The 13,082-nt window shown below is 34.8% G+C and overlaps 2 protein-coding genes across 3 annotated transcripts in view; one reads left to right on the forward strand and one right to left on the reverse strand.

Moving 5' to 3' along the window:
• Nucleotides 1-4,801, forward strand: part of LOC129266174 (ferredoxin-fold anticodon-binding domain-containing protein 1 homolog) — a 27,404-nt gene extending 22,603 nt beyond the window's left edge. Inside the window, exon 6 of one of the 2 annotated variants that reach the window (XM_064104073.1) lies at nucleotides 428-4,801. In XM_064104073.1, coding sequence (XP_063960143.1) covers nucleotides 428-1,835 — 1,408 coding nt within the window. In that variant the 3' untranslated portion in view covers nucleotides 1,836-4,801. The remainder of the gene's footprint in view (nucleotides 1-427) is intronic. The other variant, XM_064104074.1, reaches the window with a different exon arrangement.
• The window catches only part of LOC135155198 (neural cell adhesion molecule 1-like), a 37,567-nt gene continuing 28,658 nt past the window's right edge, over nucleotides 4,174-13,082 (reverse strand). Inside the window, exon 18 of the mRNA XM_064104075.1 lies at nucleotides 4,174-8,642. Within this exon, the coding sequence (XP_063960145.1) occupies nucleotides 8,640-8,642 (3 nt within the window). The 3' untranslated portion in view covers nucleotides 4,174-8,639. The remainder of the gene's footprint in view (nucleotides 8,643-13,082) is intronic.

Raw genomic sequence — 13,082 nt, forward strand, 5'->3', positions numbered from 1 at the left:
CCTTGGTAGTTAGCATGGTCAACTTGACTTTATCTCAGCAGGGGACATTGCAAAAAGAAGTGGAATAAATAAGTGAACTTGAAAAGTATGAGTATACCAAAAGTCATGGGCGGAAGTTGATAAAACATACAAACGTGTATGCTGTTAGGCCTGTATATTCTCAGCACTAAGTTCATTGATGCACCAAGAAGTTAATGTTCAGGGCAAACAGAGAAGTCCTGAAGTACAATCACTTTCGATATTCTAAAATGCAAGTACCGGTAGGACATTCCGAGCTATAATTAGTATATATTGGTTTATTCGTTGGCCCACTTGGGGAATAACTTGATATGAAGAGTGAATTTAAGTCTTAGTTATTTACTTCATCAGGTGTGAGTGTTTGTGCTGTTGTAATTTAAATGTGATCAATCTTTTTGTCTATTTTTAGAGATCTTTTGTCAGAAGCTTATCATCCTGTGTCACTCATCTCAAGAGATTTACGTGGACAGATTGATGAATCATTCAAAGACATTAAATATTGTCAAGATAAAGAGATCCCTCTTATGTTGGATTTAGAAGATGCAATCACTACTGGTCATTGTTCCCCTTCCGAGCTGTACCATCTCAAAAGGACTCCAAATATTCTACAGCATAACGGGAGCCACGGCAATCAGAGCAGTGGTGTACCACAAGGTGCAGTTCTTGGAACTGTAGAGTCACATCAACAACCTTCATTATCATCAGATGGCAATAGTGTACTATCAGTCTCATGCACTTATGCACCACGGATAGCAGTCGACAGTGAGAAAGATGGAGAATTAGTGGTTGAAGATGATAGGAATGACGAGGAAACTTTGAAGCAGGAGGGGGTCATCATCTCTGAGGAAAATTCAAGGACCGGGAATACTAGAACAGTCCACTCAAATTCTCATCATAGTGTCAGCAATGGACCTCATGAAACACCTCATGCCAAAGTCCCAAGGTATCAATGTGAATCCGGACATACCAAGAAGCACTTTATTCTAAGGCCTACACTTCTTACTCACGTCCCAGGTAGTCTTGGAGATACGGTTACTCAAGGTGTCTACATCTGTGGCAGAGTCTTCCGTCGCTGCGGCATACTCCCAAACCTTTATCCAATTCTTCACCAAAGCCTGATAGTGGTTCGAACAGATCAAGGAGATTCAGGAAAATTGTCTAAATCATTTAAAGATAAAGTCTTAAGGGTATCGGCTAATCTTCTAAGAGACAAGGGATCTGTTTCAATTAATGAATGTCTTGGGGATCAGGATGGTTCCACTAGCAAACATGGGTCCCTTTTGTTCAAAGTGGAAGGATCGAATGAGGCCTCGGATTCCGCATTCACGATAGGTCAGTGTGGGATCTTCCAATCAGGAGGATTGAGTTACAGCTATTGCACTTTTAACATTGACACCATCGCAATGGTGAAATACAATGTGAAAGATATACGTTTATTTTGGTCAGCAGATGACAGGATATTCACCAAGTTTTCAGAATCTGTTGAAAGATGTTCAGAATCTGATCAGATACCACCGCCTTCCCTGGAAGGGTATAGCGTCCACCCCCCTGCGTACACTCATGATATTAGCTTTTGGCTCAACGATGCCACCTACGATGAATTTCACTTCTATTCATTGATTCGGGCCGTGACCTGTGACCTCGTACGAGAAGTTCATTTCCTCCACAAGTATGTCAATCAGAAGATAAGCTACAACTATAGACTTGTGTACCAGTCTTGCGACAGGGCACTTACGAGGCAGGAAGCAACACAGCTGCAGTTGGATGTGAGAAAGGCACTCGATGAGTGTCCAGGCCTAGGTGTTAATCCTAAATAAACAAGTTGTGCTGGATTTACTTAATTTATTAAGACATCGTCCACATCAAACATCCATAAACCTTTATCATGTTACATACTTGTACTTTTTGATGACAGATCTATATTTTTTGACGTGTTATTATGACCTTTATGGTAGTAGAAAATGTTAAACGGTAGGCCTATATAACCTTGTAGTAAAATCTGAATTATGGGAAGCTATCACCTTGATAGTCTAGAATGCATATTGCTATTCAAAGTGTTTGACAAATATGATGAACAATCTTTTATGCATTTTTGAGGTGATTCCAGTGTTGACCTTAGAGGATTGATGTTAATTCAAGTTGTTACATTAGCACATCACCAAAGTTAAGATGGAGCAGGTCATTAGGTGTTGAGCCATCTTTTGATGTTATTTAGATCATCTTATTTTGAAGTCTTGAAACTAGGGACAGTTTAAAATGCACCAGTAACATCAACCTTTACACTGAACATGAAATCACCAATTGTTTTTGACCAATCACCATGCTCCTTTGTTATTCATTGACAGAGTGACTTGACCTTCAAGAAAAGAAACAAACGCAAAATCAAATGCTCTCCATGTTACTCTTTTTCCATCTTTTGCAATGAAATACTTTCAGCTGCAGCAAGATTGAAATAAGAAACTGACAAATCAGATGCATGAAAGAAGATTATATCAGTATCCTACAGTTTTTTACACACTGTTTTGAAATGTTACTGTATAGTATAGTTTCTTTATCAGGATTTTCCATGCAATGTTAATGTTTCTTTAATATGATTATGAATACAACCATGAATTATGGTGTCGTTTGATTTCTTTTGTTTAAATTTTTTTTTTTCCATTTGCGTTTCCAGCTATTCCAGCATGTTAAAAGCCTGTATTTGTACAGGTGTGATAAAGCAAATTATACATTCCAATCTTCAGAAAGTAATCAAGTTCAGTATTCTATTATGGCCTGCTCAACATGAATAATAAATAGAGATTTTTAGCAATCACTACATGGCCGCTCTCGCACCACTTCCTTTGAAAATGCAAGTCAAATGACAACGGAAAGCTTTTGTCGAAAGTTGGTGGACCAGGGGCCCGTAACACAAAGGTTAGCGATCGATCGTACGTACGCCTGATTTTCACGATTGATTGTACATTGTAGCCAATGAAATCAATCCTAGAAAAATGTTCTATGATCATTGTTAAGTTTTATGTTACGGGCCCCAGGACAGCAGATCATCCGAAGATTTACACCGACGAACAATTATGTTGGTATCCAGAGTAAAGACACTACGCTGCTGTCCACCATGCTTTCGACAGTAGCCTCTCGGCTTTCCATTGTGGTTTGACTTGTATTTTTAAAGGAATAAGCCAGTTCGTTGTCCCTTTCTGCGCTTGATCAGAGGAAGGTCATTTGTACTAAAGTGACATGGTGGTTTAAAATCTAATTAGATAAGCACTAAATATGATGTCTTGATTATTCATATATTCTTTTGAATTGTGGTTTTCATTTACATCCACAAAAAACCACAACGCATCCACGAACGACTGGTTTTCAGTTTGCCAAGTACATTGTGCAACATGCTATGATATGCATTCAAAGTAGGAATGCAACAAATACCTTCATAAAGTGTTCATTGGTGTGCTATTCTAGTCACCTGGTCTATTCAATTTCCTCATCCTGCTATGTAAGGCAAGCTTACGTAATATTTTGCTTTGAAATCTGCCTATCATAATGAAAGGTCATTTGACCGGAAATTGTCCATGAGTGACTACGAACTGGTCTATCAGGGCGCTACACAGAGGCCGTGTGGTGATTGCGAAACTCTAGTATTGTCCAGTCCGTTTCATTACAAATTACACCATGTGTATATTTCATTGTTTCATCTATATTGAATGTATGAATTAATGGAATAACAAAATGTATTTATTGTGAAAGGGAATTAATTAAATATAATTATAAAGAAATGAATGTCTTTGTCTATTTCCATCCATCCTGTTCTCTTGTAAACACACAGTAAATACATGTGCATTATACAAGAACCAGTAAACGGAAGATGATAATCCAAAAGGGACAATTTGATTATCAAATTTTCTGAAAGAAATTTCTTTTCTGACTTATAAGTAGAATTTTACTTTTTTTCCCTCCCATTTAGAATGATTAGAATGAAGTTTTATTGTATTTCAATATCTCATTCTCTCCCAGTGATGCCCTCGAATCCTGTCTACCCAAATAATCTCCCATCCTGCCTTTCCTACCACCCCCCCTTCTTTCTTTCTCTTAGTTTCCTTTTCATTCACTTTCACATTTTCTGATAAACTAATCAAAAGCAACAGCAGGACAAGAAAATACACTGACAAGAAATTTATTTGTTTGCACAAAAGTGGCAACGGTACACCCATAAAACCATGATAATAACAATCATAATGAAAACTACACAGCTCACACGAGAATGATAAAAACACCACATTTTTAAAATGCTTAGAAATTACAAAAAAAAAAGATTTGTCACAAAAAACCATGACTGACAAATTTTTGCAATAGTACTAGATGTAAATATCACATAAGAATCTCGATTTGAATCGGCACTTTGTGGGCTTTTATTACCATTGACTAGAAAAGTTTAAAAATGACTACCAAAATCTTGTACTGATCAAGTGGTTTGTACTGGTATGTTCCTACACCTGGCTGTTAGAAGCATATAAGGCATTAAAATATGTATATCAACTTTCCAAAGGGAACAATATATCATCAGATGGCTGAAAAAAGGCCGTACACAGGAGTGCAACAAATTGTTTACATTTAGGTAGAAGTGTCGGCTCAGGCAAGCTTGCCGTCAAAATGGAAGTGCACGCCAGGGCTGACGCCATTCTGTCAGCGTACAGTATTTGATGCACTAGTGTCAACACCCTTTGGTAAACCATGTGACAATATATGTTGTCACTTCAGTGTTCTTCGTGTATAAATTAATTTTTACTCATTCCAATTGCCATTCCATTCCAAGAATGAACAGTAGATTATACATAAATTCAAATTCTATAAAAAGAAACTAAGAGTTGTCAACAATACAAATAGATAATCAGTAACACATGGAAAAAAAAAGATATTCACTTCAAGAACTAGACATAGAAAAGTACTTTTAAACATCATTCAGATTTAAAAATCAGAACCAAAATTGCAACCGACATTGAAAAGGATGAACAATTTATACATCCAGCAACAAATCAAACAAAGAATATACATGTATGTTCTTAGTACAACAAGCAAATTTTGGTGAGAAATCAAAGAAAATCAATTTAATTTTCTACAACACTACACAATCAATTTGAAGAGCATTAGAACTTAGAGATATTATGGAAAACATGATCGGAGATATATAATAATCCCCAAATGGGGACATAACATTGTGGACCTTTTTACAGGCTGGCCCTAAAATAACTTATATAGCAATCATCTAACTACAAGTATTCAACACACATTCAATCTCATTTTTATAATAATTACATTTTTATAATAAAACCAGATTGCAATCAATGTCAACACTCATCTCTCAAATCTACACACATTGTCTACGATATCATCATAAATTCAGTGTTTTATGTTTAATCCTATGGATTTACTCCATAGGAATAAATATAAAACAGAAAATTAGAATTAAATTCGAAACGAAAAAAAAGAGTTAAGGGAACCTAAATACCATTTTATATGTTTTTGAAGTGTTCAAAATCTTTCCTATGTAAAAATTCAAATTTCTTTGCAGTTATTGGGCATTAACTTAATACTCTCACCCCCCCCCCCAAAAAAAAAGGAAATACAAATAAATTTAATCAAATAAAAACCTGTGAAAGTTGTGTCCAAATTACCCACAACCCAAGTCCTGATGCCCCCCTCTTTTTTACGAGAATGTGGATTACCTCAAATGATATGGTTATAAAGTAATAAAAGTTACAGTATTATATTAATTCACCAATCAATCTGCATATTAGAAAGTACAATATAATGGCACACATGGAAAGACAATGCTTTAAACAACACATTGGCATATCACAGAATACTTACATCTCTTCCCTCGACGCAATAGATTAAAACTAAATTTTATGCTTTCTTAAGACAACTTAAAATGTCTACTCTTCAAAACAATGTACATGTATTCTACATTCAGTATAATTACCAGATTGAGATTACATATACTTCTTTCGAAGGAAATTTGCCATAAATATGTGGTGCTTATATAAAAACAAGCATGCTCCTCGATACATGCCTACCTATAGGATACCATTCAGGTCTCGCTACCACAAGTATAAAACTTCTTTGAGTCGAAGAAGCAGTAAAAGCAGAGAGATTTTTGGAGAAAAAAATGAAAGTCTGCAAAAGCTTGATGAGAATCATAAAAGTTGGAGCATAAAATAATGGGAGATTTCAAGTTCAATGTTGTCATTTTAAAGTAGGTATGATGTCAATTTTCAAATAGATTAAAAAGTTGCTGTGCATTTTTTAGTGGCAACTAAAAAAGTAACTTGTCAAATCATATTTATCACACTTTGTCGAAGCATACATATATGCAACCTTCAAATCATATATATGGGACTCTGCATAAGTAGAATGTTTTGGGACCACTGAATTCTGTTTACTTTGGGTAATTTTGACTTAGATGTTATTAACACACATTTTGCACATTCATGTCCAACATCTCTCTACTAATACTACTGCTGAATATACATGTGGTCGCGAGAACTGTTGCATCACTTGCTAAACCACCAGAAACAATGCACTCCTTACAGTTACATATCTCAAATACTATATAAAAAAATTGGTGGGTTATTTTGATCGAGGTACAGCATAACTACAAAATGTACTGTCATCAATTCAACATATACTGTATGTAAAAAGGCACTCATTGTTTGATCACTAGAATTCTTTGGGTAAAATTATTACTTTTGATCATTATTTGGTACATGTATAATTGGAATTCTATAGAAAAACTTGATCCATATGTAAAATACAAGAATATTCGCTTCTTAGCTGATGATACGGCATGATTACCGTTTGGTAGACAGAAAACACGAAATATTTTCTGCAACTACATATTAATTGCACATGGGCATCAATGAAAAGGCCGAACATGAATTTTCAGTTGACTACAAAATATGTTGAGCATTACAATAAGTGAATATTTAGTACAAACGGCCGTCTTTCACATGCTTTATTGCAGGAAAACAAGGATTTTCTCTTTTACTGAACTCCTAAGATTATTCATTCTAAAACACTTTTGGATAACGCTTTTAACCATAATTTAGCTCAATATCACATCAAAATCATTGACATATCAATTTACACTGGACATGGATATAAATGTATGAGAGCGTAGTACTTCTTGAACTCACAATATTTGTTATCTACATGAACCGTAAAAACACATCGTCCTTTATTCATCAAACTACAGCAAGTGTATAAATCTTACCATAGCGATTGATTTTAATTACAAATATTTGAATTTTATTTACAACCATCTGACATGATATATTCTGTATCAAAAATCCTGAGGAGCAAACACTTGCTACATGTCACATCCTAAAAAGTTTGAAGTTAAGGTAACAAGTACAATTTATATTATGTGTGCTGTTTCACTTGTTATATAAAAATCTAGATTATGTGCAGATGTATTATTCCAAAGTTAAACATATCATTAAATTTCTTTCTGAATGAATTGCCTTGGTCAAGTTAAAATATTTACAAAGCTTTGGAAAAAGTTGAAAATATTTTTACAATTTTCAAGAATTGGAGAACAGTTGCTATTATTCATAGTCTGAAGAAGAAAAAAAATCCTTGTAAGATTGGGGCTATTGACAGATGTCATATGTCAAAAATCCCCCCTAAATGCAGCAAAAAATTAGTAAGGTGAGTCTATACTTTGGGAAATATACAGCAGAAAATTTGGCAAACTAGGATATCTGGCTAAGGATTGCCGCTCGGTAAGAGTCTACATACAAATCAATGTTTTTATAAATATGATCTTAAGAACTTGAACAAGCAGGTGGGTTTCAAAGTTGCATAAGTCCATTGATGACAAGAATATATTGTTATAGTACACATGATACATGTACCATCTAAGAAGATGAACCAGCAAGAACATGGATTGAAGGGTTTAGAGATATGCCATTCGTCACAAAGAAGACTGTTCACAACACTGTCTTAAGTCCAGGACGAAAGAACCAAAGTTAACCCAGTGGATACTTGATGATTATGCCATGACACACATTTTTCGTAGACCGCAGCCAATGTGTACGTACGGGCTTGGTCTCCGACAGGTTAACTTTTATTTTCTTCCCTTGTTCAGGCATTGTATCCAGGCCTGGTTGTTTCGGGAGTCACATTTTGCCATCCTGAAGGATAACGTTTGGATGACCCCAAAGAAAGAAAGAACAGGATGGCTTGTATGATCAAGTGGCACAAGCAACTTGGCAGGATGTTCAATCTGTGATCTTAATGGCCTGAATTCACGAACGTGGGTTAACTTTACTCACTTTCATTTATTGCAAATTAGAGCAACTAGGGATTCAATTTAGCCCATGTTGTCAAATGACGTAATTTAACCCACCTTTTTGAATTCACACATTAATTTTATAGCAAATCCCTTTTTCAACGCTCAGCTGGCATGCCCCCTGTGACTCTAAATTCATCCAGTCATCAATGGATTCAAGTACAGGTATAATAGTAAATACAAAAGAAAAACGTTGTATCTGGTGGTCTAGCAATCTGAGGCCCCAAACTTCTTGTCTGCGTACCGATACGAGGAGACATCATCGTCATAGTAATCACTGTGAAATAAGAAGACAGAATCAGTGATTAAGAAAAAATATTTAAATTCATCATAGGTGTCCATACATGTAGTCAAACTTTCATGGAAATTCTTAGAGGAGCCCCATATCTGCACAAGTGACTTTGTTGCAGGTATTTTTATTTCCAAGGGCCACTTTTAACCACAACTGACTAAATTTGCAATTATTATAAAGCTTTAACATTGTAGTGGATGGGGATTGTCGAGGGCTCTTTTTGATATTATAGGGCGCTGGAAAGTTTTGATATTTTGAGTATTTATAACAAAACTTTCCAGCGCCCCCATGTAATGTTCCATGCTAACTACTCACATGGAGCTGATACAATTTCCAGTACATAAGGATCTACTCATCACTTGTTAATGTGGCCCAGGTATATTTTTTGTACCGTTCACATGCATAAGTCAAACTTTAAGATGAGACTTTCTACACTTATTTATATCGGTGGCCCGGAACCCAGTGGTTTGAAGCCTTACAAAAGGTTTCTCATATCACATAACTCATTAATCCAAATATTTTGATAAATCAATGAATATCATTGTATCGGATTATACAAGAAACTGTGCAGGGGCTCACATTTGCGAAGAACATAAAATGGGTCAATAATGTGAATAAGCCCCCCCCCAAAAAAAAAAAAAATATATATTAATAATTCAAGGATATTTCTCTGAACCATTAAATGCATAGGTAAATATAAAACATTTCCTTGGCAATTTCTTGGCCCATACATTTTGATGACATATAAAATGCGATCATATTGTGATTCCTTTGCCCCCCCTTTTTTTTTTGGGGGGGGGGGGAGAGGGGTGCTTCGCTGATTTATTGAGTCAAATTTTGTCAAACTGTTTGGTTTGACTAGTGCAAAGTTTATTGCATAGAATCGCAATATTAGTAATCAAATAAACCGGGCCTTGCCTTACAAAGCACTGCGACTGACCGGATCAAGCACAAATATGGAAATCCACTAAGTCTACATCCAGAACATGAATGTTCATTCAAATTGTGATGCATACTCATGCATGCATCATTATTTTAATTAATCTGTGTGGTCCCTTTGTTTCCAAGGCGACATTTATATACATTTTTCTAGATACATGTATATATAATTATGCCATTAATGGATTTCCACAACTGAGATTAATTGGATCAATCGCAGGTCTTTGTAAGACAGGGCCATGGTGTATGTTAAACATGCCCATGCACCTGTTAATAAAACACAAGTGTTAATGATGATGATGAAAACAAATATGAACCAATACAAAGATATTAACAATAATAGTGACGCTGTATGCTAGAATACAAGTACATGTGTACATCCTTGATGAGTGTGGAACTATAAGGTTAATATGGTAATCATATTCACTTTAATGATGGAAGGAAGCAAGGAATATTCTGTTCTCCCTCTCGTATTAAAGCTCCTGCCAATTTCTAATGGTGATACACATTATATATGCACTGCCAACTCCCCCCATACAAACTATTCCAAATATATTCTGAATATCTACCAAAATATCAATCATCAATAGATAATAATGATCCAAAGGGCACCCCCCCCCCCCCACATCCCACCCCCAGCATAGAATACACTGAAAGCCTGGGTCATGGCATTTCGGACAGCTTGTTCCAATAACCAGAGATAATTACCAACCTGGAAAAATGAGTACGTTGAATGTACTCTCAGAGTGACAAAGAATTATTCAATTTATCGTGTACTTTTTAATATTTTCTGCAGATTGTGAAAAGGACCCACATAATTCAATATCATTTTATTGCACTGTTAAAGGACAAGTCCACCCCAACAAAAAGTTGATTCAAATAAAAAGAGAAAAATCCAACAAGCATAACATTGAAAATTTCATCAAAATCGGATCTAAAATAAGAAAGTTATGACATTTTAAAGTTTCGCTTAATTTCACAAAACAGTTATATTCACATCCTTGTCGGTATGCAAATGAGGAGACTGATGACATCACTCACTCATTATTTCTTTTGTATTTTATTATATGAAATATGAAATATTCAATTTTTCTCCCTGTTGTCGTGTGAAACAACGATTAATTCCTCCCTGAGCATGTGTAATTAACATTGTTTATTACTATATGGTTCAATCAAGTTGGTCCTTATTGTTGAATCTGTAAAAATTGAAATATTGTATTATTCAAACAATAAAAAACAAAAGAAATAGTGAGTGATGGACATCATCGACTGTCTCATTTGCATGTCACTGAGTTGTGCATTTAACTGTTTTGTGAAAATTAAGCGAAACTTTAAAATGTCATGACCTTCTTATTTTACATCCGATTTTGATGAAATTTTCAGTGTTAAGCTTTTTGGATTATTCTCTTTTTATTCAAATCAACTTTTTGTTGGGGTGGACTTGTCCTTTAAACAATAAAAATGTAAGCAATTAATTACAGCAGGGAAATAAAGGACTAAACATTTATTCCTCGGTTCCTTCCTTGGTATAAACAGGAAGAAGTGTTCCACCTTTCCAAGTGAAGACTTGAATTCTAAAACAAATATGAATAATGGCCGTATAATAGGTTAGTGAATATATACATACACCACAAATAGATATATATTGGCCCATATGAGACTGATAACAAAATGCTAACAATCACAACAGTATGATCACAAGAAAATGAAAAGAAAAAAAGGTTAGTAGATAATAAAAAAATTGCAATGGTTAGTGGAACAAAACATTCAAATGCTCAACAAAACGATTAGTCGGACAATGGTGTGTACGGATTATTATTCCATTTTTTTCACTCTCATTAGCAGCCTCCTTCACCCATTGTAAATTACTTTAATATATTTGTTTTAATGCAACGTAAGTAGTAGACCAGAAGGACATAAATGTGCAGGAATTTCCTTTCATGTTCAAAACCCATAGGCCCGTATTCTGAAGTATGGAGAGCCAATTGTTAGAGATACCATATTTCAGCTCATTTGGCTCTCAAATCATTCATAATTGTCTATGAAGTATAAATAGATAACTGTCTTCACCATTGAATAATCAGGAAAGAGCACAGTAAATGTAAGATACATAAAACTTTTTAAAATTTTTTACACTTTTGGCTTCCCATAATTTTAGCACAAAGTTAGACCATGGTCTAAGTTAAACCTGACTCCGGAATACGGGCCAAGACAAAAGAACTGCAGATTCCTCATTCCAAGAAAAAGAAGAAAAAAGCCCAAACAGGACAGCTCTTGTTTTCAGAAGATAAAGGTAAATAATCATCATCCCAAAAGATAGATGTGGGGGCGTCGTGGTCTAGTTATGACTCTCGTCTTTCAGTCTTAGGGACGTGGGTTCGAATCCTTCCTAGCCATGGCATGTTTTCCTCCAGCACGAAATTTACTCACATTGTGCTGCGCTCAACCCATGTGGGACGAATCGGTACCGGGTAAGAATTTATTCCTTGAAACGCAGCGTGCATAACAACTACTCTGCTAAAGCCATGGTAATTATACTGCATTACTGTAGAGCGCTTAGAGACTTCTGATAAAGTAAGTGTTAAGCAAGTATAATTATCATTATTATTATTATCACACATAGTCTTCTTGAAAACCCGACTCCGGCATCTTATGCTCTCACGATTAAACAAACTAATGATAATCCCCAACAAAAATGCAAGCCAAAATAACAAAACACAACAGAATAATAAAAAACAAAAGCTTTTTATATGAATTGGCTTCATATTTAGTTGATTTTGTTTTCAACCTTAGGATTAATTGCAAAACAGGGGTGCCCATACATTCAATGTAAAATAATTAAAGTATGGATCGAAGTGAACTCCCAATACCATGCCATTAGCACGTATCTGCAGCTATCTGATATACAATAAAAATGTCACAAAAATTCCACTTTACAATCAGGATATTCATACAGCTACTTACTTTTTAACAAGTTTTAATGTTCACGGTGACTCATTTGATGCATGTGTTTTTCAAATCAATTATTACATTATTAGAATGATTAATTAATTTTAAAATATAAAACATGAATAATCTATTTTTAAACAATTTTCCCTCCAAACTTTTCTTTTACAAAGTATAAGTCTTTTATGGCCAGATGATTAATTACAATTTATACAAGTTCTATGCAATATTATTATTATTTGGTATAAATGAGGAGCATCTCCCTAGCATACTAGAATTGCTGATGTGTTTAATGTTTTAGATATATAGAGAGTTATAGTTTCAAGCATACACACAGTTTTTCATTTAATGTAACACTTAAATATTTTTGCAATCGTAAGATTGGATAGTAGCAAAAATATGGTTATTTAACAGATTTCCTATAAAATGAATAAAATTCACCCTAATTGACATTATCTCTCAAAATTACTTGCATTGTAAGTAAATGTAAACTAATGGATGTGTAGAGGCATCTGTTATTGTTTAACAATGGTAATACAA

This window comes from Lytechinus pictus, chromosome 8 (assembly GCF_037042905.1).
Source record: "Lytechinus pictus isolate F3 Inbred chromosome 8, Lp3.0, whole genome shotgun sequence".
Lineage (NCBI taxonomy): Eukaryota > Metazoa > Echinodermata > Echinoidea > Temnopleuroida > Toxopneustidae > Lytechinus > Lytechinus pictus.